At 47.7% G+C, this 24,750-nt stretch overlaps 1 protein-coding gene across 3 annotated transcripts in view; it reads right to left on the bottom strand.

Moving 5' to 3' along the window:
• Positions 1-24,750, bottom strand: part of ACSL1 (acyl-CoA synthetase long chain family member 1) — a 130,452-nt gene that overhangs the window by 37,640 nt on the left and 68,062 nt on the right. For all 3 annotated transcript variants that reach the window (XM_062213632.1, XM_062213630.1, XM_062213631.1), the window contains exon 2: positions 7,499-7,725. In XM_062213632.1, the coding sequence (XP_062069616.1) occupies positions 7,499-7,693 (195 nt within the window). In that variant the 5' untranslated portion in view covers positions 7,694-7,725. The remainder of the gene's footprint in view (positions 1-7,498; positions 7,726-24,750) is intronic.

The raw sequence follows: 24,750 nt of genomic DNA, 5'->3' as shown, positions 1-24,750 counted from the left end.
CTTTAGATCTTGGATATATCAAACTATGTCTTTGAAAAAATGATTCAGTTATTTATCTAGGATGGAAAGAATGAGAGAGTGTGCTCCCATCCACTGGTTCACCCTCTGAACAACCACAAGGGGATCTGGCTGGGCTGAGGCTGAGAGCCAGGAACGCAATCCAGATCTCCCACACAGATGGCAGGGATCCAGCTACCTGAGCCATCTCCCTCCCCCTGCACTCCCACAATAATTTCTGAACAACAATGGGCAGCATATCTAAAAAACTACCTAAACTCCCCCAGTGTGAACTGTTAATATCATGGGATCCGGTATTCCAGCTCCCTGCTGAGCTAACTTCCCAAGATCCTTCACTCTCAGGGGGGCAAAGAGAAGGTGGAACCATATCTAACAGTCTGTGCTGGCTTTTGTCACCTGCGTGATGAGAGGCAGAAGGTAAGTGACTGTGTACCGAGCACCTGCTAAAGGCCAGCCACTTTCCAGAGAAGGACACTCAGACTCGAGGACTCGCTCCCTTCTCAGTCCCACATTCACAACGTGGTGGAGCAGGGCTTCAAACGGGCTCCCTGGGCCAGCCAGGCATGTTAAGTGTCACTTTGCAGGCTCCAAAGTTGCCCACACAAGCTTCATCTTCACTCTTGGGGAGACAGGGTCCAGATCACTGATGTCCAGCTGCGTGTCTTGATTCTTCAGCACCTCTGGCCTTTCTGCCATCCCTAGTTCACCTCCAGTTTCTGACTTCCTGACCTCTCACTGTCCCAATCAGAGGATTTGCTTGAGGGCATGGGAATGGGAGTAGGAGGCTGACATGGTACTTGGCAAAACATTTCATCACCAGAGAAAAAGTCAGCCAGTCACAGCAGAGAAAAGATCAGCCTCTCATCTCAATGAAAGAGAAGAAAGTTTGCAGTCCCAAGGTACACATTCCCTCAGCCATACACTGTTCCAACAAAGGAAGGCTGGCATGGATCTGCACGCGGCCCGAGAACGCGCCAGGCACTGTCCCTTGCCTCGGCGGAAGGCACCCACCTCTCTCTCTCCGTCACCAGCCTTCAGGATGCTGGTGTGCAGTGAGGATTTTGTTGAGCAGCACACGGAGTCTACATTTGTCATTTTTCATTTGGCACCAGTTTGTCCCATTTGGGGGAGAGGCTATTTTTAAATTCAAATGCAAATTACAGCTTGTGTTTCTGTCAACTATGGGTGCACTTGTTCCTCGTGTAACGAGCCTGTGAGAAGTGGCACCACTGGTACAACATCAAATTGTGTTTTCAGACCTGCTTGATCCTATTCCTATAACTGAGTGAACCTTAGCTTTCTCCTCCTGGTGACGGGGATCCCAGGGACAGTTTTCTAGAAATAACAAACAACTCCTTTCTTTCCCTGAATACCTATGGCAGCTACTTACTGCTCCTGCAGCCTGGTCTTCGCTCAGACACTTGGCCTTTGGCTGCCTGTGATACACTTGCGTGGCACCCCAACCAACCGTCCTGCTCATCACTGGCCATACTTTGAGCACCTAATTCAAATCACGAAGCACTCAAGAGTGTTTCTACAAACACCTCCAAAAGCAACTCACAGTCCAGTTTCCTATAATGTGAGTGCAGTAAGAAAAAAATAATAAGCAAGGTTTTCCATTTTTTTTATTAAGAAGACCATCGTGTTTTAGAAAAGGTACAAAAGTTACCTGTGAGCTTAAATGCTGGCACTTGCAGACTCACACTGTCAGAATAGTGACTTTACACAAAAGCAGTCACGTTCTCCATTCTCCCCTCCAGCCACTAGGACTGCCTGCTGCAAATGCCTTCAAGTGCTGAGACACTTTTCATGAAACTACACCCAAGAATTCTCTGAGTAACATCTCAGCAAAGTTGCTCAGGGCAGAACTAAAAGGTAAACCTTTGCTCACATCTTTATTTGACTCTGCTTGCACAAGTATTGTGCAATCAAGTCATGGGAAGTCCAGGCTATAAAAAATAGTGACTGGGAACTTGTAACAGTGAGTAAACACAAGCAAGGGCCTAGGCGGTGCCAACATTTACAAGATTTACCCAAGGGTCTTGATGGATGTGACGCCACAGCACTGGAGCAAGAGAGTCTTCCACAGTCTCATGTGTGCCACCAGTAGAATACCTCCCTATCTGATAACTACTCTCTCTTCCGAAACCTCCCAGAGACAAGAATTAGGTTGACATTAACAAATGACTACAGAAATATGTCAGATTTATATAGATGGCTATAGAAAGAACCAGCTACCACTACTCTTCCTAACAGTTCTCCTTCCTCTAGTGTTCACTTGCTACCTCCTTCCTGAACAAATTTGTTAGCCTACTGTCAACTGGCTTTGGCACTCTTCCTGTAGACCCATAAGGATGGTGCTGGTGACAGACAACCAAGGCACCACCCAATCCCACATGTCCTCCCTGGCAGCTTCCATGGTGGGTTTGGTCCTCACAGCAGTATGTGACCCCAACCCACACAACAAAAGCTCCCCGGCTCAGAGCCAGGCCCAGCCATTCAAGTCTAGATGGGAAATGTCATCTTCATGCTTCCATCATCATTATCCCCAGGGTCTGCACTTGCTTTATCTCCTCCAGTCTGGTGTGGGTCTTCACAGAAACTTAGGACTCAATCACCTGCTCTCTTCTCTTGAAATAACTACGTAGGCAGGTCTGCAAGTGTGCCTTTACACACACACATTTGTCAAGGTTGACTATGCGAAAATGAGTACTTCTGCCAGCCACATGGGAAAACCTGACAGTAGAATGCTCTATGCACACCCCCTCTAAATGTGGACCAAGAATGCTAGGCCTTGTCGCAATGTGCACGTGAGCTGGGAGGTCTGTGGTCAGTTTGTGCAAGCCATGACCATTGAGCAAACCTGTGGGGGACTGTGACTTTTGAATTTTAAAACCACTACAGCCTAGAGATGTTACACTTACTGTGCTGCAGTCATGCTGTTACCTGGGAAGGAACCACAGCTCTAGTTTTGTGGCAGCAAAACCAGTCACCTGCATTGTTTTTACTTTATGGATGCCTCTCACCCTCTGCCATAAAGGGCAGCACTTCTTGCTGGCCCAAAAGCTCCACAAGGGCAGCGTGCTCTGCCCTGGACTTGTGCACATCTGGTGGCAGAAGCTCGAGCGTTTGTTGGATGACTATGTATCTGATAACTATTCCTTGGTCTGTGGAGAATTAAATCCAAAGCTTCACATCCTCCCCATTAGACTTTCTGGAACACATGATTCAAATGCGCAGGAAAGTCACTTAGCAGAGGAGTCTCTATGCCAACATACGGACATCTAAGCTTTAACCTTTTGTGCAAAAGGGTCACTAAGCAGCATGTGACCTGAATGTCAAGATCATCTGCTGTGGGACTAAGTCAGCCAATCCGGTAATAAGACGAGTTATACCCACGAACTGGTTCCACACATTAAAGGATATGAATTTACACTAGAACCGAGGCCTGATGAAAAGTCTAGACAGTGAATGTGCTATGGGCTAAACTGTTTAGGCGCCAGAAGTAAAATCTCATCTAAATCCTCATCACATTCTTAAAATAATAAAGTCTTAGGGCTAAGGACTTGGATATATAAAAAAGCTTTTACTTGCTATGACTCCATTCTCTGGTGTAAAAAACAAAAATCACACGGGTTTTCATTTAAGTGCTTTGTAATCCAGCAGCAGCTACCTAAAACCTTTCGATCTAATTTGACAAGTCAGTCATCTCAGTGCCTATAACATACCTCTCATCAATGAGACCACTGATCACATATTTTTTCTACTACCTTCCTCAGCAGTGACGATTCTCATCTATACTTCTCATAACTTATGGTTACACCCTTTGAGCCATGACAGATGGGTCTACGCCCCTAGCAACACCAAGTTCTTCTCTGACCCCACCCACCACATCCCCACCTGGATGTGGGAAGCACAGAACTGCTCAGGTGTTCACAGCCCCGTACCCCTCTCTCCCACCTGACTCTTGGCAGTTTCTGATGCTGTACCTGACCTGTGTACAGAATTTAGGCTTCACTTCTTATCTTACCTGTCCCCTTTCCACCTGTATATCTATCACTACCTTCTGGTTCATGTGCCTAAAATATCTAAATATCCAGTTTCATAAGAGCCCGCTGTGGCTGTGGCCAGACTCTTCAGATGCACCTTCCCTGATTAGCCTTATTTACTGCCCGTTCCCTCCCCCAGGAGCCCTAGTTACAGTGCACGGCTTCCAGCTACCGCCTGTGGAAGCAGCAGAGCGCAGCTCGACCTCCCACTCACAGTAAGACAGCTTTCCCCTCTTTGACTCAGTTTCCCCACGTCCATAGTGGGAGAGTGAAAACAGAAGGCACTTCGGGAAGACAGCTAGCATTCACTGCACGTGTCCCGAGGGTCAGGTGGATGCTGAATCTGTGCGGTCCTCGTGGCAATGCGGGAGGAGGGGAGGTGCCTTAACTTCACATGAGGGCTCTGAAGGTTGCAAAAGTCCAGTGAATTTGCCCAGGGTTGCCTGCGCTAAACAGAGGCCCAGCCTTGGTCACGGTTCTCTACCTCCCTGTTCTCCTTTACCTGCATAGCCACGGGCCCAACCAATCATAAAAGGTTTCAAGACCATCTTCACGTGGGGCTCCTCTCCGTCTGAGAACAGGGGGAGACAAGCGAAAACCAGAAATCTTGTTCGTCCCTTGTGAAAGTCAGGTGAAAGTGAGCAAATACACCCCGCAAAGCATTGCCCAGGCACGGAGCAGCAGCAGCACCACCAAGGTCTGGAAGACGGAAGCTCCTCCCAGGGCCGCAGGTTGGTGAACACTAATAGCACACACAGGCCACAGCTCTCAAGCAGGGTCCTGTGAAGCCACACTGGAAGCTCTAGGACAGATGCTGCACTCTGCCCCGACCCCAGCCTCTGCAGCACACTGCAGCAGCAGGGGTCTTCACTGCCTTTCTCCCAGGGCCGCAGCAGGAGGCTCATGGCCTCTTCACAGCTGTGCTGTTGAAAAGGAAATTGCAGGAGGTGAACCAGCCCCTGGGCTGCTGCTTTAAAAAAGTGTGGCTGGGAAACAGCCAGAGTGGGTTGTGGTGAGAAGTGGCCAACCCACAAAGTGCAGCCTCCTCTGGCTTTATCTCCCATGTAAAGCTTTTGGGAAGGGGAGAGTGATAAAAACCGCACATGGGAGCTACAAGGGTGGGTGATGGTAAGAACTGGCAAGTGGAGCTCACTTGTTTTCAAAGGACAAGCAAAGCAACAAAGGCCCCTCGCAGCAGCCAGCCCAACGGCAGTGCCGGAAATCCAGGCTCTTCACCAATGCTGTGTGACGTGAATTAAGTTCCTCTCTCTCTGCCATAGGCGTCCATCCAATGATGCTGCCTACAGCAAAGCATTCACAATCACTAAGTCCCATAACTCCAGAGTCACTTCATTAATTCAACATTTTAAATTCTTCTGTCAAAAGGCAAAGCAAGTTCAGGATCTACTCCTAAGACCTACAAATTCTGCAAATCAAAGTTAAATCTAATCCTTCCTTTAAGAAAGGAGAAAAATCAAGAAGCCTCTACACTAAGCGGGAGAATTACAGATTTTAATTTTCTTTCTGCTTATCCATAGTTTTAAATTTGTTCTGCAGAGAAAGGTAAATTTTTTTTAATAATGCACAACAGCTTTCTACTAAACCTGAACTTAAAACCCACATGTGAAGCCGGCGCTGTGGCATAGCAGGCAAAGCTGCCAACTGCAATGCCAGAATCCCATATGGGCGCCAGTTCAAGTCCCGGCTCCTCCACTTCTGATCCAGCACTCTACCATGGCCTGGGAAAGCAGTACAAGATAGCCCAAGTCCTAGGGCCCCTGCTCCTGCATGGGAGACCTGGAAGAAGCTCCTGGCTCCTGGCTTCAGATGGGCACAGTTCTGGCTGTTGTGGCCAACTGGGGAGTGAACCAGCAGGTGGAAGACCTCTCTCTCTCTCTCTCTCTCTCTCCTTCCTTCTCTCTGTGTATAACTCTGACTTTCAAATAAATAAATAAATCTTAAAAAAAAAAAACCCACATTGTAAGTGCTCCCACAATTTCTTATTAATATAATAAGAATTAGGTATTTCTTACAGTCACTGCTAAATTATAAATGTCTTAACTCTGGACTTGCCAACTACTATTTTCATATATGACAATGTTACTGCGATATACCAGGTGGTCTGCCAGAACACAAGGAATGCCAAAAAAAAAAACCTCACATGAATCTATCAGAAAAAGTTAAACTGGCACACAGATTAGCTTAGCTAATATTTAGCTTAGCTAATGCTAAGATACCTTGCCTTCAGAATAGAAACAGGTATAAAGCCAACCTTTCTCAGTAGTTCAGTTGATTCTACATTCATATTTTGGCATTAATTAGACTGACATGTCTTTAATGTATTTTAAGAGTTTCACATTAATGAATCCAAAAACTTGTCTAAAATAAAGCAAAGAACTATAACCCTTTTAATAACAAAAGGCTATTAACCAAGTCAGCACTTTATTTGGAAGGGCACATGCTCTTCTTGGGCAATCAAACCCGGGGACTTGGGGAAGGGCTTTCCCCTTTCCATCTGAAAGCAGCAAACCAGGTGATTCTGTCTCACAACACTGTTCCGTACAGGTGGGGAAAGGCCTGAACAGCAAAGACCAGTTCTGGCCTAAGCCGAGGAAAGTGGGCAATGGCACGGCGGGGTCTGTAAAGAGTCAAAGCAGCAGCGCCAACTTGGCTCCTTATCCTTTCAGCCCCTCATGCATTTAAGAGGTTAAGAACGGAAGCAGAGCAGGTGCTTGAAGAAAGAATCTTCCAGAAAAAGCCTTAGGGTTTCCCTGTGCATCTAATCCATTAATCCCTAATCACGCATGTTCTGGTTTAATTTCTGTAATTAAGAGAGCATGATTTTTAGTTTGCCCGAGTCACGTACAACTACCGCACTTGACAACTCGAGACACCTCTGGAATGTTCTTGCTTCTTCACCTCCTAGCCTGTATCTTGCAGCTTGTTAACCTGTTAAGTCCCTGTGCCAGGCGTATCTTATCTGAAATCTCAGAGTCCCTTTCAACAGTTTGAGGATGTGTCCAGAGCATGAGATGAACAAATGAAAGTCCTCCTTCCGCCACATGTGTGTGACACTTCTCTACCAGAATACAACCCTTGTGAGCACAGGGACTCTGCTATCTTTCGCCTCATGAACCCTCTGGGCCTGCCACAGTGCCCAGCACAGGGTGGAAACTCAACGTGATTTCTGGAATGATCTTCTGTGTGACTATGGATAGACAACCAACGTATATCACCTCATCTGTCCCTGTGCCCTATATTTTGGCCTCTACCTCAGTTTGCCATCTGTCTCTTGCACACATTTCTATGTACAAAGTGTCTTCACACACGGTTAATTTGATTGTGACTGTGGTCTCGGCCAGGGTCATGTTCAGAGGGGTTTGACTAATCTGAGGAAATGCAGAGAAACCCAGGCTGGGCCCTCCACTTACCGCCACTTCCACTGACTGCATGGAGAGGTCGCATGGTGGCTTCAGGGCCTTAGGCCTCGTGGCGTACCAGAAAGTGGTGAGTGCCGCGAAAGCTCCAAAGCCCATGAGCGTGTTGGTGGGAAGGGTGCGCACGTACTGCCGGAGGTCAACCAGCTCTGGTATTCGAAAATACCGGAACAGTTCGTGGGCTTGCATGGTCCTGTGTTGGTGGTTCCCCAAGCTGAATTCTGTCAGGAGAGAGAGAGGAGGTGTGTTCATTCCAGGGAGGCAGATGGCTCTCCAGAGCTCCCACAGGCCAGCCATCTAACACGGCTGCTGGACAACCAAACCAGGCGTCAAACCCACAGTCCAATGGCCCCGGTCTTTCCCTGGCTGTCAAATTTCATTTTCTAAAACCATTTTAATAATTCATTTCTGTTCTACTTTTCCATTATCTTGTGTTAAAAATTATCTTGCTTTCTTTAACCACATCAAAAGGATTTTACTCACAAAGAATTCTCATCATAAAATGCTCACATAAGTGGTATGAGTTTCTATTTTATTCCTTGACATCACATCTCTGTTCTCTTCCACCTAATCAAATACACTCAAGTCTCATTATCAAGACTACTAGGGATACAAGCGGAGAGGACCAATTAAGACCAAACTACCTAAGGGCCATCAGTTTCTATTTCTTCCAACAGATCTCAGGACAAGTTCCCCAACTGGTAAAACAGACCCGATCTACATTTCTACACCTCTCTTCCCTTCCCTTCCCTGCACTGGTCACGCCACAGGGTGGCAATATAAATGTTGGGAAATCTATAGTTAGCTTTCCTGATAAGATCGTTTTCTTTTATATTCCCTAAGATATTATATCCACAGTGAATAAACAAAGAAAATGGTAGGCAAAAACTTTAAAACACACACCGGCTCTCTTGCAAGAGGTTATAGCACAGTATGTGAGAGAAAGTACAGAACAGTTAAGAGTCTAGAGTCTGGAGCCCTGTCTTGCTTCTCCACTAGCTTTATGGTCCAGGACAAACTATTTCACCTCTCCGGACCTCAGGATTCTCATCTACAGTAGGAGGTGGCAATACTGCCTATCCTGTGAGGCCTTTATGACGACTAAAGGATTCACATGAAGTGCTTAGGAAGGTGCCACACACCAGGAGGCGCTCAGCAAAGGTTAGATATCACTACTTCCTTTACCAATGCCCTGTGACTAGTGTGAAGTGCAAGACTGTAAGGTCCGAAGGCAATAAACATGATGCTTGCCTACAAGGAGTTTACCAAAAAAGTCAGGAGCTAAAATACACACAAGAAACTTAGATGGGTAACCTGATACATCTACATAGAAAAACTTAAAGTCCCAAATGAATGTCACAGTTTATATATAGATTAATATATAAAATCAACATGCGGTGCAGAAAATCAGTGGGAATAATTACAATTAGAAAAATATTGATGAATAACTACTCTCAAGTTTGGCCCCAAAGAGAAGGAAATAATAGTAAATGATCTGGAAGAGTTTTCTCAAAAACTTTTTGGCAATGCAACAAGTGTTAACATTTTAACTCCAAGTTCAGATGGTATTCGTGAGCTATTTACTATACTCATATATTCTTTTTAATATTTGAATCACGAGATTGAAAGTATCTTTTTTCAAAAATAGAAATCCTCTATAGTCTATACTGGAATAGATTTTTTTTTTTGCTCAGAATAGCAGGATATCAAGCTGTTTCTTCTGGCTGTCAATACTACAGGACCCAGTATGATATCTTTGCTCGGCTTACTCAATCATGGGCTACACACACACACACACACACTCACACGGAGGAGAATTCAAGGTTTAACACAACAGAGAACGAGCAGATAAGCAAGTCTCTTCAGGTCCTAGTTCTGGAGAGAAAGCAGCAGTACTTACAAAGCCACTCACCATCTGTGCCACCGACAGCTGACTGCTAGGTGACACGCCACTGCAGCAACAGAAAAGGGCGACGAGGGGGTGGGGCTGCAGGAGCTCAGCCGGCGCTTACCCGGCCTGCCAAGGTCTTTCAGGGCATTAGTCACATGCCGAGGTCTCTGCGGCTGCCCACTGGGCTAAAGGTAACTAGCAGGCAAAATCCATACTTGACTTCTCAGGAGAACGGGGGTGGAGGATGGGCCAATGAGGAGCAGGCAGCAGAGTCACCCCACTGCTCCACCCATGGGCAGGGACAGGCATCAGTGAGTGTGGCTGCCAGTGCCAGTTCTGCAAACAGATACTGTTTTCTTTCTGCTCAGCTTCCCAATAAGAAGAGACAATGGGCATATTTATCGTAAACCACTGAAATGCGGGATCGGATGTTGGGTGGCATGTCTAACTAATAGGCAACATGACCCAGAGAGAAGCAGATTGCCCAGAGTGCACTCACAGCACATTCATTCTGGATGAATTCACAGGAACTGAGCTGCTCCTGACGTTTGACACACTTGAGTGTCCGGTGTGTGCGGGGCACTGCGCTAGGAGCTGGAGAGACAGGGCTAATGACCTGGACCAGGCTTTCAATGGGTTAACCATCTAAAGGGGATGATACAAAGCTGGGCAAGTTAAGTCTGCCAGACATAAGGGAAGGCCTTTGAGAGACCTCAGAGATAAGCAGACAGATCAAGTCCAGGTCCTATTGGCTGGAGTGCTGCAGGTCAGAAACAATCCTGCCACTCTAAAATGCAAAGCAACCTCAGGAACCTAACGTGCAAGCCTGGCCCGCCCTCACATCATCGCCTGCTCTCATACTCTCAGTGTGAATGGGAGTAGCCACCCCCACCACACACACCCTTCTGACTTTTCAAAGCCCCTGAACTCATTTCCATAAAACCTAACTGTGAATTTACAGGGGTTTGTTCAATGAGATATGAATTCCTCTGTAAACAAACACAGCCAGACGTGAGTAATTTGTTTATTTCAAGCATCAGCAGAAGCAAAGCCACAGCCTGCCTTATACTAAGAAAGTTTAATAAGTTTAGAGAAAAAGGTTTTAAAAAAAAAAACTTGAGAAAACTTCAGATGTAGTAGCATGCATGCACGCAAGGGGATTCTATTAGACACTAATGTGTAATGCTAAGCCCTTAGATCCAGCCAAATTCTAACATTTACTGGGTGACAATGACAAGCCACAGTTCAATTCATGCCTCTTACTGGCAGCCAGGTAACAAGCTGCAACTGTACATTGGAAAACTATAGCCTATGCACAAAGAACTAAGATATTTCCTCATTTAGATCCATGTACATCATAACCTTAGAAATCTTTTCCCCTCTATTACCTCGCTATTAAGAACAAAGTACTTGAGTTATACAAATAGGAAGGCAGACTTGCAGAGAAAATTGAACACGATGAATAGTCTTTGCATGCTTTATGTGAACACAGGCACCATACTTTAAGATTCAGTCCTAACAGGTCTCTAAGAAATATTAAGACACACATACTTGTTAACGAATGTTTAGAATTCAGAGACATATATCATTCTTATTCCAGAGACGTTCTAGTCAGAATATTTATTTTATTCTTTCAAAAGCAAATTTGCAAACCATCATCTAAGGGAGTTGATTTCCCAGGCACATAAGTCACACTGCTGCTTTCTAAAAATATGATTCAATTGGCTTATAGGCTTACGAAGCCAGTCTTTCTCAGGGGGACAGACAAGGCTCCTGATTGCTGGCTTCTCCCTTCTCTGCTGCTGCTCCTGTACGCCCTTCCTCCCCACACCTACAAAAAAGTGGGTTGCTCAGCTGGGTCTTTTGGATTTCCTATATATCTGGAATCTGAAACCGAAAATGACAGGGAGCATAACCGGGGCCAGGGAAATCTGGCACAAGCCTGCGTAAAGAACCAGAGCCGAGGACGCCTTTAAATAGACCTGGGCAGACAGAGATGCGGCAGGGCAGCATGAGAGAAACTGGGGGGCATGCGTGTCAGAAAACAGGAAGCCGCGTGCCAGCCGGCCCAGACTCCAGACAGCACAGCTAGCCACATAGCTGGCATTTATTTGGTGTTTCAGAAGGGCTTCCATGTCTGGTCTTCTCTGCACATCACAACAAGAAAGTGACGATGAGGGTGCCGAGGCCCAAGACCCCCGGAGCTTCCCCAAGGTACTCAAAACAGGAACCTGCCTGACTAAATCCAGTCTGCGTGAGTGATTCCTAACCTCTGCTGGGCCACCAACCCTCTCCTCTGAGGACACCCACACAATGCCTGGCACACGGGAACCCCACAGCTGGAAACCACAAGATCAGGTTTCTAAGGGTCTGCATCCCAAATCCACTGCAACGTAAATGTTAGCATTCATCTGATCACCCTGGCCTCTGAGCAGGTGGGTTCAAGGCCCAGTGTACACAAGGGTTCACCTCTTACCACTTAGCCTGCGCCACGAAAATGGTGGTTCCCAGCCAGAGGTAACACATCAGGGTATCATTCTTTACGTGCCCCCCACTACTCCAACCCAACACACACACACACACACACAGAGCTCCTGCAATTCTGCAAGATTATACTTACACGAGCATTTTATTTTCTTCTTGTCATTTATAAACCAAAAATACAGGTGATCTGACTACTTCTTCGGAAGTTCCTCAAGTGTTCACGCTGAACAGCAGCTTGATGGAACACTTCACCAGGAATGCACCCTCAAACAACCCACAGAAATATCACCCTCGGCCCAGCAGCAGCCAGTGACGAAACCCTGACATCCTTCCTTGGTGCAGCCAAGCTGGCAAGAGGCAGCCACTCCTTGCCCCACCTCCTCCCTTGGACAATGGGCCATTTAGAGAGGCTCAAAGCTCCCCCTTTGTCCTGCACTCGCTGGGCAGAGCTCGGGCCTCCGAAAGGAACAAGAGGACAGCAGCCTGACCACTTGCTGGCCTTTCAGTTTGCCACTCCAGAGCCGCTGGATGCATGCTCCTTAACCCCGGTTGGCAAATTACCTAAAGCTAGATTTGCTTAAGCCGTTGCCTCTTGAACCAAAAGAGCAGTCAGGCCGTCCCTCGAGAGACGGAGGCCCAGGAGCTCCAGAGATGCCAGAGGCTCTGGGTTTGAGAGGGAAGCAGAGGTCGCTGTCCAAATGCCAGCCTACACAGGATTCCCTCACTGCGGTCGCTGCCCCTCACCCAGCTTCTCCTTCAGCTCAGAAGAAAAAAAGCCTTTTGGCGGCACTTTGGGCTCTTATGCACAAATAGGGAATGAATATCCTCATCCACTGCCTTGGGACTTTTCTTCCCAACTAGGTTATAATAAACCTAAACCACTGGGTTCTAACTTTTCATTAAAGCGATCCTGTGGATTTCCAACTCAACTTTCAGGAGCACACAAAGTGGAAACAGAGCCGAGATGCCCTGTTTTTATAAAGTGGATTTGCTAAAATATTCAAGTCAGCTGAGCACTTCTACACTTCATCTACTCCCTACCCACCTGTTAAAGCTTTCCGAGGAGCACAACCCAAAGCTTCCAGAAGCAAAGCCTCTGTTACAACTGTCATGGGTGCTCCCCCAAAGTCACGAGATCCCAGATATAATGCCTGTTCAACTTGAACAGAAACATTTTTAGGGATGCAGATGAAATGGCCAAATATTAACTCACAGCAGCTTCTGTATTCACTAAACTACACAGGAAAAGTCTTCAAAAAGTTCATAGAAAATGCATATTATGAAAAATCTTATACACGGATTTCAAAGCATTTTTCACCAAAATAAACTTTTCTATTAACTCACTTTCCCAGGCTTGTTGAAGTGCTCTCATGTTTAAGTCGCATGACAAACTCAATTACTGTAGAAATGCTGCTTCTGTAAATTCATATTTTATTAACATTTTATTCAAATGCCTTGGACACGCACCTTCAAACTTCAAAGTGGTCTTAGGCACCTCTCAAGTCACATTTGGAGGTGCCCAACGATTCTGTGCTAGATCTGCACCTCTTTACATTTTTCTTTTCCATTTAAGCTGAAACATTTTTTAAAGTCATAGATGTAGCTATTTCTGGAACAAACTCTGCCAAGTCACAAGAACGCAAGTGTGCAAGGTTAGGAAAACACACACAAAATAGTAATCCTATGGATCCACCTTCATATAATTAAACCTCATACTTCATTCTCTTCAAACTGATTTTTAAAAACTTTTTACAATAATATTCAACACTGGCCCTTGTTAAAGTCAAACCTCAAGAAATAATTACCCAGCTAGTATTAAATGCCTTTGCTTTAGAACAACCCAAGTCCAGCTCATTGAGCTTCTTAAGGACCGGGACTAGAGTTGGCAGAGGTTTCAGGACCAGGTACCTCCTCTGCCTGATGTTGGTTTTCCACATGAAGACAGCCTGGGAAGAACTTTGAGGACTGAAAGAGTGGTTTAGGGAAACCCTCAACTTAGACTGGGGCATATGAATTGTTTTGCATTCAGATGGGGGTGCAAGCTGAAAAACGAGAATAAGATCCAGTCCACGGCACAATGTGTGCACACAGCAGCCTACCACCAGGAGAATAAGAGCAGAGAAAGCAGAGAAAGGCAGATGGAGTTGAACGGGGCCTCCGAGGATGAGTGCTGGCTCAGAAAAGCAGCGCCGCTCCATGTTGTGGGGATAGAAACAAGATGACTAAAGCAAGTCCCTACCCCATGGCCAGAACTTCTGGCAAACTAATCTGAACAAGTGACAGGGCTGGACCAGACAGGAAGGTGCTTGGGGAAACCAGTGGAGCTGTACCTTCCTTAAGAATGCTGTGCACTGAGTACTGTTTTGTGGCAGGCTCAGGGCTAAGCAATCACACACAGGATGACTGAATGCAGTCCACACGGGGTTGCTGCTGCCTTCAATTCAAGGATCAGAAAACCAGGCTGTGGAGGTGCATGTCCCGTCCCTGCTCCATACAGGCACAGGACTAGAACCCAGGTCTGAAGCCAAAGCCTGGAGCCTGGGGCCTGGGGCGGCAAGTGCCACAACCCAGGCATGCAGTGATTCAGAATCCGACCAAGGCCACTGGCAAGACTGATGACCACAAAAGCCATGCCACACGATGCTTAAAAAGCCAGGATCTCAAGGCAAATGTCCACCGACGAATGAAAGGGCAAACAAAAATGTGCATATAGATCCACAGGACTCAGCCTTTAGAAGGAGGGAGATTCAGACACCTGCCATGACACGGAGAGCCTTGAGGACATCACCCTACGTGAACCGAGCCTGGCACAGAAGGGCAAAGACTGTGTGACCTCACTCATATGAGGTGCCTGGAATGGCAATCCAAACCTGTGGGGCCAGAGAGTGGGACAGAGGCTACTGGGGGAAAGGAGGCATGGGAGATATTGCTTCACGGGCACAGAGTTTGTGTGGTATAAAGGAAAGTTTTGGAACTATGAAGTGGGGACAGTTATACAATTTTGTGAAGTACTTAATGCCATTATGTAACTGCATACTCTAAAATGTTTAAAACAGTAAAATTTCTGTTAAGTGTATTTTACCACAATAAAAAAGTATTTTAATCGTTTCTACTCTCTATTATTTTTAAAGCTAAGATTTTGAGACCAAGATAGAAATGCAAAAAGAAAAAAAAATAACCCACAAAAGGTACGACACTGAAGGGCTGGGTTCTGAGCCTGGGAGAATCAGCGATGGGAATGGGGAAGGGAGTTGGGGCGCTACCAGCCCCACTTTCCAGGGTCCTGAGAGCCTTCCTTCATGGGTGAGGAGGAAGAGCTTCCACGGCCGGTCGGCCCGCACTTCTCACACCTGCATGGAGGCGGGTGTCAGTGCGCATGCCCCTCCCGGGGCTCCCGTCCTGTCTGCTCCCCCCACAGCCCTGCCTCAGTAAAGTCTTCCCTATGGCCAGGGCAGGCTCGGCATTGCCGACTGGCTCACTGCCTCCTTCACTTACAGTGTGCGTTCCCGAGATGTACAAATCCTACCACGGGGAGGCCAAGGCCATGTTCTCTAGCAACCAGTCCTGCCTTTGGACCCCAGCAATACCTGATGTGCATCCTGGTAGGGTCTTTAGCTCCCCCTGTATCCTACACAGCAGGGCTGGCTTTTATATGCCCGTGTACTTGCCTTCGTCCATTTCATGTTGCTGTAGCAAAATACCTGGCACAGGGTACTTTAGAAAGAAAAGAGATCTGTTTAGCTGACAGTTTGAGAGGGCAGAAGTCCCACACTGGGCAGCCCCATTTGTTCACCCCCTTGGGTTGTGTCACAACATGACCAGGAAGTAGAAAGGGAAACAGCTCCCTGCAGAAGGGGCCAAGTGTGGGGGGCAGCCTCACTTTACCAGAAGCCACTCTCCTGAGAACTGACCCAGTCCTCTTGAGACCAGCATTAATCCCTTTTGAGAGAGGTGCCCTTGTGACTGATTCACCTGGTACCGTGACCCACCTCAACACTGCCACACTAGGGAGCCAACTCCCACCCAAACCATGTGTCACAAAGTGCCTGGCCCCACATAGGCACTGCATCATCGCTTGCATTGACAGCACAGTGGCTCTCCACGGAAGAGGCAGGCATTCACAGCATTTCCAGACTCCAGTATCCTCCTTCCTCTCCCGGCTAGCTCCACAGGGGGTGGCTATGAGTCAGTGTACAGAGGGAGGGCAGAGCACCTCCAAGGTGATTTAGAGGAAATAAGAAAAAGCTGCAAGTCACTATGTAAAGCCACAGGAGAACACTGTCTTGCCCCATGGATGTTTCTTCCTCATATGATCTCACTCAGGTATAATGTCATCCTGAGAACCCTGCACGGGCCCTCTCTTGGCTTTAGAAGACATTTAGACATTTCTCACAGGACTGTTGACTTCCTGAAGCAAAGTGGAAGGGAAGAGACTAATGCCATGCCTTTCTTTGGGAAAATAGCAAATGCCAGGAGAGCTGGAGCCCAGAGCCCCATGTGGGGCTGGCCTCCAACTTCTAAACACGTGTTTCCTACAACAGAAAACAGGGTCCTCCAAACCAGAGAAGCAGAGTGGGTTTCTTCCAGCATGTAGGCTGTAGCACCACGCAAGGGCTCTCCTGAGGAGGGTGCTCCTGAAATCCTAAGCTGGGTGGGTGGCCCACTGGCAACAGGACCCACCCAACCTTCCCTGGAGCACACAGCCTCCTCCTCCTCGCCTCACTCAGAGATACGAAGGCCTGTCCTGGACATCCACCTGTGAAAATGGTAATTACAGTTAGCACGTGCCCGAGGAAGATAGCCTGGTCATGCCAATGCCTTTGTGTGGGACAGAAAGGTTCAAGTTCAGGGGGAGGTATTTAAGATGGAACGCTTCCATTAGAAAGAATTTCCTAAGAGAGTGCAGATTATTCCGTTTGTCTTCTAATGTTGGTCTACTACTGCCAGGTGATTTCTGCGCATATGTCATGCCGAGGCGGGGAAGTTCACTGCTAACAGCTGCAGAAGGCATCAGGCTTGGGCAGAACAGAAGCCTCAGTGGCTCAGCTCTGCTCCGGCTGATGGAGAGGAGGAGACCTGTTTGTTCGGCTGCCCCAGCCCCTCTGCACGAAGCAGCTTCCTACTCACAGACTGCCTCTACTGAGGCATGTTCCAGAGGACATTCAGCCCAGGGAAGTCCTCACTCTGTCTCTAAGGCTGCAGTGTGAAGAACATGACTCCTTGGTTGAAGGGTATTGGGCAAGACAAGTAGGGCCTGTTATTATAACAGTGAGAGAAGGAGCTAACATTCCTTCTCCCACTAAAGTAATCCAGAAAAAGACTTTCTTCCACACTGGACTGGGATGAACCACAAAGTATCTGAAGAAACAAGATCCCCCCTAAGTCCACAGGAAGGGGATCAAATGTCCTTTGACAACAGCCAGAGCTGGGCCCCCGATAGGCAGAAACTCTCCTCTACTGCAGGTCCATTTGTTTGAGAAATTGCACGCAGAGGAGGCCCTATGACCTGTGGTCCTCTCAGGTTCTTTGTAAAGCCAGCATCTTCTAGTGGTAACTATGGAAATAAATGGAACAGCAACATGGAGCAAATCCTAGACTCAGACATAAGAAGATCGCCTTCTGGCTTCTGGGCTGGGCCCCTGGCAAGCTGTATAATCTTGAGCCAGCCTCTGAGCCTGTGTGGGCTCCAGAGAAGATACAATGGAGTGGGAACAGAGCAGGGCTCCATCCTCTGCCATCAGGAGCCCTGGGAGCACCTTCGACTCTGTACAAGAAGCCAAAAGATGGCCAGGATTGCACCTGCATCCAGATATGCCTGGGAACAGCAACATATGAAGAAAATAGTCACTATTGAAAATCATCAACTTGGGGGGGGGGGGAGCTATGGGTGTTTTTACTATTACTCTTTTATTATTCATTGAATTTTGCTATATCTTCACCATTTTTATTGTGGTAAAGTGCAGTCATATTAAACATTAACTGTATTTTTTTTTTTTTTAATTTTGCAAGACAGAAGATACAACAGAGTCAGATCAGTAGTTTCCTGCTCCATGAAGGACGCAGGGTGGCACGCTGTCCCTAAGCCAGAGTGACAGATGGGATATAAACCCCTCCCAGAAAATACATATCTGGGCCCTGGTTCTACCTGAGTGTTCCTTCGAAAGAGTGCCCCATTGCAAATAAACAAGCAATGCTCTGGAAACTTCAGGGGCATAAAAAGCTCTCCTTAGCCCTTCACAAACAGAAGAGGATGCTGCCATGAGGATAAAAACATCCACAACGTTCTCTGTGCCCTCAGCTAGTTTGGAGTGTCAGTGAAGGCAAACACGCCTACAACCGTTAAGCAGACTACACAAGAACAGACGTGACAACCGTGGAAGGCGGGGGCCTGGTGCTCCCCGCAGCTGCAGGAGGGAGCAAACTCTGTGCCTGGGCCACAGCCCCGAGGGAGGGCTGTCCAGAGAGCTGAGGGTGGAACCAGGCCAAATCAAAGCAGGCCAGCGCTGAAAGCCAGTCCATGCTAGGAGCATGGAGGCAGGCAGAGGTGGGGGCGGCAGGTGGGTCAGGACTGGCAGTGTCATGACGCGGAGGTGGGGAAACTCTGCTTTGCACACAGTGGCACTCCTGCCAACAGGCTGAGAAATTGTGGCTGGAGGCCTGCCCTGGCCCAGCGGGCATATAGTTTAATGGAGTCCTCTAGGTTGCTGCCAGAGTCAGCTGGGGGGACCAGTCCTTGACCTCAAGGAGGCCCTGTGGCCCAGCTGCTCAGAGAGGTCACAGCTATCAGCTATCGGTGACCTGGATAAGAAGGCCAGAGAGGACACAAGGCCGGGTAGGGTTACCGACACCTCTGAAAATAGAGCAGGGTTTCAGGGTGACTGATGAACTAGAGAAGTGGCTTCGCGGGACAGATGTAAGTAGCAGCTAGAATACCCACAGGGACTTCCACGTAGCTACTCCCAAATTTGGAGGGAACCCATTTTGAGTTGGTACAGGTTTTACAGGGCACTGCCACTGAAGTTGCGAACCATTCTTAGGCTGTGAGTTTTCCTGGACCAGCCAGTTCCTTTACAGAACATGGGGCCTGCTGCTCGAGGAAGCCACAGGTGACACAGAGGAAAGGTTAGGGGTTTTGCTCACTGCTTGGGGAGGCATCGGAGAGGTATTGGTGACAACCACGGGACACAAGCTGAAATTACGCCAAGTTCAGGTCACCAGAGGAAGAGATGATTGACCCTGGGGAAGCTAAACACAAAACAAATCTAACAAGTTGCAGAAGATCATGGAACAATGAGCCAGTACTTACAAGAGAGAAAGAACGGAGCTTGGCCATTACCTGCTTGCAATAAACAACACTAGTTTTTGAGTCTCTATATTCCCTTTTTGTTTAAACATACATTATGGAAATTACTAAATCTATTCAATAGTAAACGGAATAGTCTAACAAAGCTAACATGTATCTATGACTCCAGCTCTAGCTCCAACAACAGTAAACATTTTGCTAACATTCTACATTAAACTCATCCCAGGGGCATGGCACTGGAGTTCTCCAGGAGGGGCCTGCAGTGCTCCGGCCCCAGCTGGGCTCCTTCTGTCCCCGGGAAGCTGGTGGGCAAGGACGAAGCTCTTCTGCAGCAGCTGGCGGACTCCATGCTCAAGACAGACTCCATGCTCAAGACGGACTGCGCTCGGAGCTGAGGCCGGAGCTGGGGCTGGTGCGTGGGTGGGGAGGGGGTGCCTGGTGTTGGTGCTCAGGCGCAGCCTGGCTCGACCTCTGCCAGGTTGCCTGCTGGCACAGGCCACAGGTTCAAGTCCCCAGCTTCCTGCTAATGTAGCTCCTGGTGGTGATGGCTCAAGTGGTGGCGTCCCTGGCATCCATAAGGGTGACCCAGATGGAGTTCCTGGCTCCTGGCTTCTTTTTGGGCATTTGGCAAGTGAACCAGTGGGTGGGGAATCTGTGTGTCTAAAATAAACAAAATTTTTTTTAACTTGAGAAATAAAGAAAAAAAAAAAAAAAGGAAGCAGAGGGAGGGTCGGAGGGAAGCATCTCTATGTTCTGAAATCCACATATATGAAACACAGGAAATGTGTTCCCCTTATATCAATAAAAATCATTAAAAAAAAAAAAGAGAGAGAGAGAAAAGATCCCTATTTCCAGCTTGCAAACAGTCACTTAGTAACCACTATATGCCAGTGATAGCTCCAGCGTCAGAGCATACAGAAATGAACAATGGAGAAAAAACAAAACCCCTACCTTAATGAAACTTCCACACTGTCAAGTTTTTGGCACCAAAGGTGAAACGTACTGAGGATTTAACCTGAGTCCTGAAGTCAGGGACCCATCTGGACATGGATCACAATCTGGTTACACAGAGCAGCAGTTTCTAGGCCCCTGGAACTGACAAAATGAGCTCTTTCCTTTCTATGCTTGCATCTGGAAGACTCTTGCCGTACTAGTATGGTACAGAAGGAGTTCACTTTCTAGTTCTTAAGCTTTGGATAAAGCATCCTAATCAGAAATAAATCAAGGTACCCCTAATATGTAAATGCTTTCATTTATAAACTATATACATGCATACACAACAAGTATTTCCCAAACATTATCAAGTACACAAATAGGAATTTGAAAGAAAGGAAAAATATAACTATAGACGTTCTGTTATTTCCATCTTGTATCCCCCCCTCCCAGAACACCCACACCTATGCATGTGCCCCATTTTGGAGACCAGCTCTCAGTCTCCTGGGGACTGTCTGCAGCCTCTCAGGCCACTCGCCTAGCCAGAGTCTCCATCGCATCCCTACTAGGGGAAAAAAAAAAAATCAAAGTGCATACTGAAGCACCCCGAGAAAGCAGAAGAACAGAGCCTGGCAAAGCCTGCAAAAGGAGCCTGCGACATTAACTGGGGGGAAACAAAGATATTCAACATCTCACCCAGTGATGTGGGGAAGGCAGAGCATGGCTGGCCACTGTCACCTGGCCACACGTGAGACCAGATGGTCTGGGTGAGCTGTTATGGAGGAAGGGAAGTCAAGGCCGCAGGGCCACGGCAGGCTCAGGGGCAGGCCTCATCTGAGGAAGTCTGTCCTGGGGTAGCCTCAGTCCCTGGCCCATGGACCAAGGAGCCTCACCTGGCCTGAACTCTAGAGAGGGGAGCTCAGCTCTGGCTCATGCCAGCAAAGAAAAACACTGGCATCCTCTGCAGAGTCCAACCTGTGACTCTGGACTGCTGGGCCACACCCCTCTGGGCTTCAGCTCCTTCCTCTGGGAGGTGCTTGATTGGACTGCTGGATGCACGAGGTCCTTGCCAGCTCCACAGGTGGCACACCTCAGAAGCTTGCCGGAGGCACAATGGGGGAGACTGACCCACAGATGGAACAAAGAGCTGTTTGACCATTTCACCAGCGACCTACAAACAAGGTACAATTAAGTAGGAATACCAGGTAAACGAAGACTATAGTACAGTTATATAAGATTATGCAGAACTTGACACTAATCTCCCCTCCCACATCCCGCAAAGCCCACAGCCACCTGCTCCTCAAACTAACTGAAACTACACTGAAAAGAATGGCTCAAATGTACACTACTCCAACTGGTAATGGCTAGGTCTCCACATGCTCAGAACATAGCTGGTGGGAGCCAGGTGCTTCCTCCTGGTCTCCCATGCGGGTGCCAGGGCCCAAGCACTTGGGCCATCCTCCACTGCCTTCCCAGGCCACAGCAGAGAGCTGGACTGGAAGAGGAGCAACCGGGACTAGAACCCGGGGTGCCGGCGCCACAGGCGGAGGATTAGCCTAGTGAGTCGCAGCAGCGGCCCAGGATTTCCGTATTTTAACCACCAGTGCCACTGTCCGTGCATTGCTGCTGAACGTCAGCCCAGGGCTGCGGCGAATGACATGGAGTCTGAGAGAGGGAAGAGTCACGGAGGAACAGTGCCTCTGTGAAGTGAGAGCAGGAGCTCTGAGGAATGAGGGCAGAATGAGGAACAGCATTCCAGCCAGGGGAGGTGGGCAGGCAGGGCGGGGAGCAGCTCCGGGGGAACTAGGAAGCGCCCTGAGCGTGCTCTGCAGAAGCCCATTTGTCAGGGTTTGGGCGAGGCATGGGAAACAGCAGGTTGGGATCAGGCGAGTTTAAGGAAGACTCGGAGCCTGGAAGACGGCGGCTCGGGAGGGTGGACCACAGTCCTGCTCTTTGCTGCTGAACCTGAGGTGCCGGACGCCAGGCTGTGGTGACACTGGGAATGAAGGAAGAAACCTGTGTGTGCTGAGCAACATCGGACAGAGTAGCTCAGAATAGTACAGGGCGCTGACTGACAGGATCTGGGGGCATAAGTCAAGGGCGACACCAAAGTCCAGCCATGCCTCGAACAGGCCAAGGCCCAGGAACAAACTCCATCATGTGTGCCATGGCCAGAGGGGAAGGCAGGTTGTGCAACCTTGGCTAGTCACCACGGTCTCCCTGCGCTGTAGTCTCTGGATCAGGAAAACAAGTGAGTTACGCTACTACAGAGCGTGGGCTGGTGCTGAAGTGCTCAGAGGTAGCCAGGGAGGCAGAGGCAGCGCCTGTGCCCGTGTGATCTGGGATTCCCAACCCCCCCCTCCTGCCCCATCTACAGCTCATCTTGGGGATGAGTTCACTGGGGAAAGTTCATTGGGGAAAAAGAGACCCATAATTCACCCAAGAATACGAACTTGCCTTCACACTGTGAAGTCACACATCGAGCCTCTTGTCTATCAAATTTTCAACATGATCTGGAAGGTCATTCTCCTGTAGAAGTATTCTAAGATGGGTGGCAGAGGGCAAACCTCCGTGCAGTGGTAAGGCCATCTCCTGCTCGAGCGAGCGTCACTCGCCTGTCTCTGCTGTGCTGGGACTCGTGTTCCCACCTGGAACGTGCGCTCTGCCACCCGCACCCTGGGCACTTGAGTCGCACCTCCCAAGATCGGCTTCCAGAGCGGGCCAAGCCTCTGAGTTCTTTCATTCTCTACAAAGTTGTAGCTCTGTAGCAAGTGATGTCATTCAACGAACCCAGCTTCATCAAAATTTGTTGTTCCTTTAAGCACCCGAGTGGTACAAAGGGAAAAACGGACAGCAGAGTGTAAATGAGATGGGGAAAATCAAGGAGCACTAACAGAGGAACGGAGAGCCAGCTACAGCCTGCCTTGCCGCCAGCTGACAAGCTGGAACGAGGCTCCTTCTAGCTTTAGAGGCACAACTGAGCCAAGCAGTTAGAAGCAAAGGCAGTGCAGCCAGACTGCCTAGCTTCAAATCCTGATTTGGGCAACTTAATCCACACCTGTTCCTTTATCTGTACTAAAATGTTGATACGAGCAGGACATACCATAGTGTTGTTGGAAGATTAACTGAGCTGACATACCGGAAGCTCCAAGAACACTGCCTTGTGCCATTAGGTGCAAACAGGGCCTATCCCATCCACAGCCAGCTGCGCCCACCACTGTCAGCCAGCACCGCCCTCTTTGGTAGGCAACAACTGAGTCCCCAGGGAGCAACCAGTTCCTGCAGCAACTTTCTCTTGCCTCTGCTGAATCAAAGAATAAATGGTGTTCGGGTACTTGGGCCTTATTTGCAAAAACATTTCTCCCACAACAAGCCCAAGGGAAAAGTGTCAATTTCTACAGCAGCCAAAATCATGCAAATGAACAGATAATTCACTTATCAGAAGTCCCTCCCAGAATAAGGACATGGCCTAAAAACCCACCTTTCTTCCTCTTGGCTTAACTTCCTTCAATTTACCTTGCCAAGTCATGAAATTCTTATTTCAACAACTTTCTCACCTGAAAACATGAACTCAGAAGTCCATGAAAGTCTATTCATGTGTAAAAATAATTTCCAGACCATTGTCAACTTCAAGAGGTTTATAATAGAACATGTCATAATTAAAAATAAACATATTTAAATAAATAAGAATTTTTAGTAAACTGTTCTAAAATGAACAATTTTTCCTGATAGCCAACAACAGGGGAGAAGTAAATAAGCATGAATATCCCATATAGTACATTATGTACTCACCTTTAAAATTCGTTTTTTGAAAAATATACAACATGGGGGAAAAGTTCACAATTTAACATAGATGATTAAAATTAAGTTGTCAAAAAACTTTTTTTTTTTTTTTTAAAGCAGAGTTACTTAGAAAGGAGGAGAAAGAGCTCTTTCATCCACTGGTTCATTCCCCAAATGGCCACAATGGCCAGGGCTGGGCCAGGCCAAGAGTCTGGAGCTTCCTTTGGGTCCCCCATGTGGGTGCAGGGGCTCACGCATTTGAGCCATCTTCCACTGCTTTCCCAGACCATTAGCAGGGGGCTGAATAGGAAGTGGAGCAGCAGGGTCTCACTAGATAGGAAGTAGAGCAGCCAGATCTTAGACCGGTGCCCATTTGGGATGCCAGTGCTGCTGTTCCACAATGCCAGCCCTAAACTGTCAAAATTTTTATCTTTGATTAACAACATTTCCCAGAAAATTGTTTTGACCCTTTGTAGAAAAACAAAGAGTGGGAGGAAATACAACAAATGTTAACTGTATTTAGTGTCTGGAAGACATTCTTTTTCTTTTTATATTTCCCAAGTTTTCCATAATAAGCACACATTATTTTTATAATATAAAAAATGTAATTTTTCTAGGGTAACTAGTTGAGATTCAGTTCATAGATAACTTTCAAAATGTTATTTAAAACTTAAAGACTGGCAAATAACTCATGAAGAGCAAATCAGCCCAGGCACCTGATGGTAGAGCCACCTCTTTGAAATCTCAGATTCCGGAGACAAGACATTTGCCTCCAGATTAATGTATTCATACGTCTACTCTAAGGAAGTTTTCGTGCAAATGTGCTGCCCTGCAAGCCAGCCAGTCTTCAGG

This window comes from Lepus europaeus, chromosome 16, assembly GCF_033115175.1.
Source record: "Lepus europaeus isolate LE1 chromosome 16, mLepTim1.pri, whole genome shotgun sequence".
Lineage (NCBI taxonomy): Eukaryota > Metazoa > Chordata > Mammalia > Lagomorpha > Leporidae > Lepus > Lepus europaeus.
This window is presented reverse-complemented; position numbering and strand designations above follow the sequence as displayed.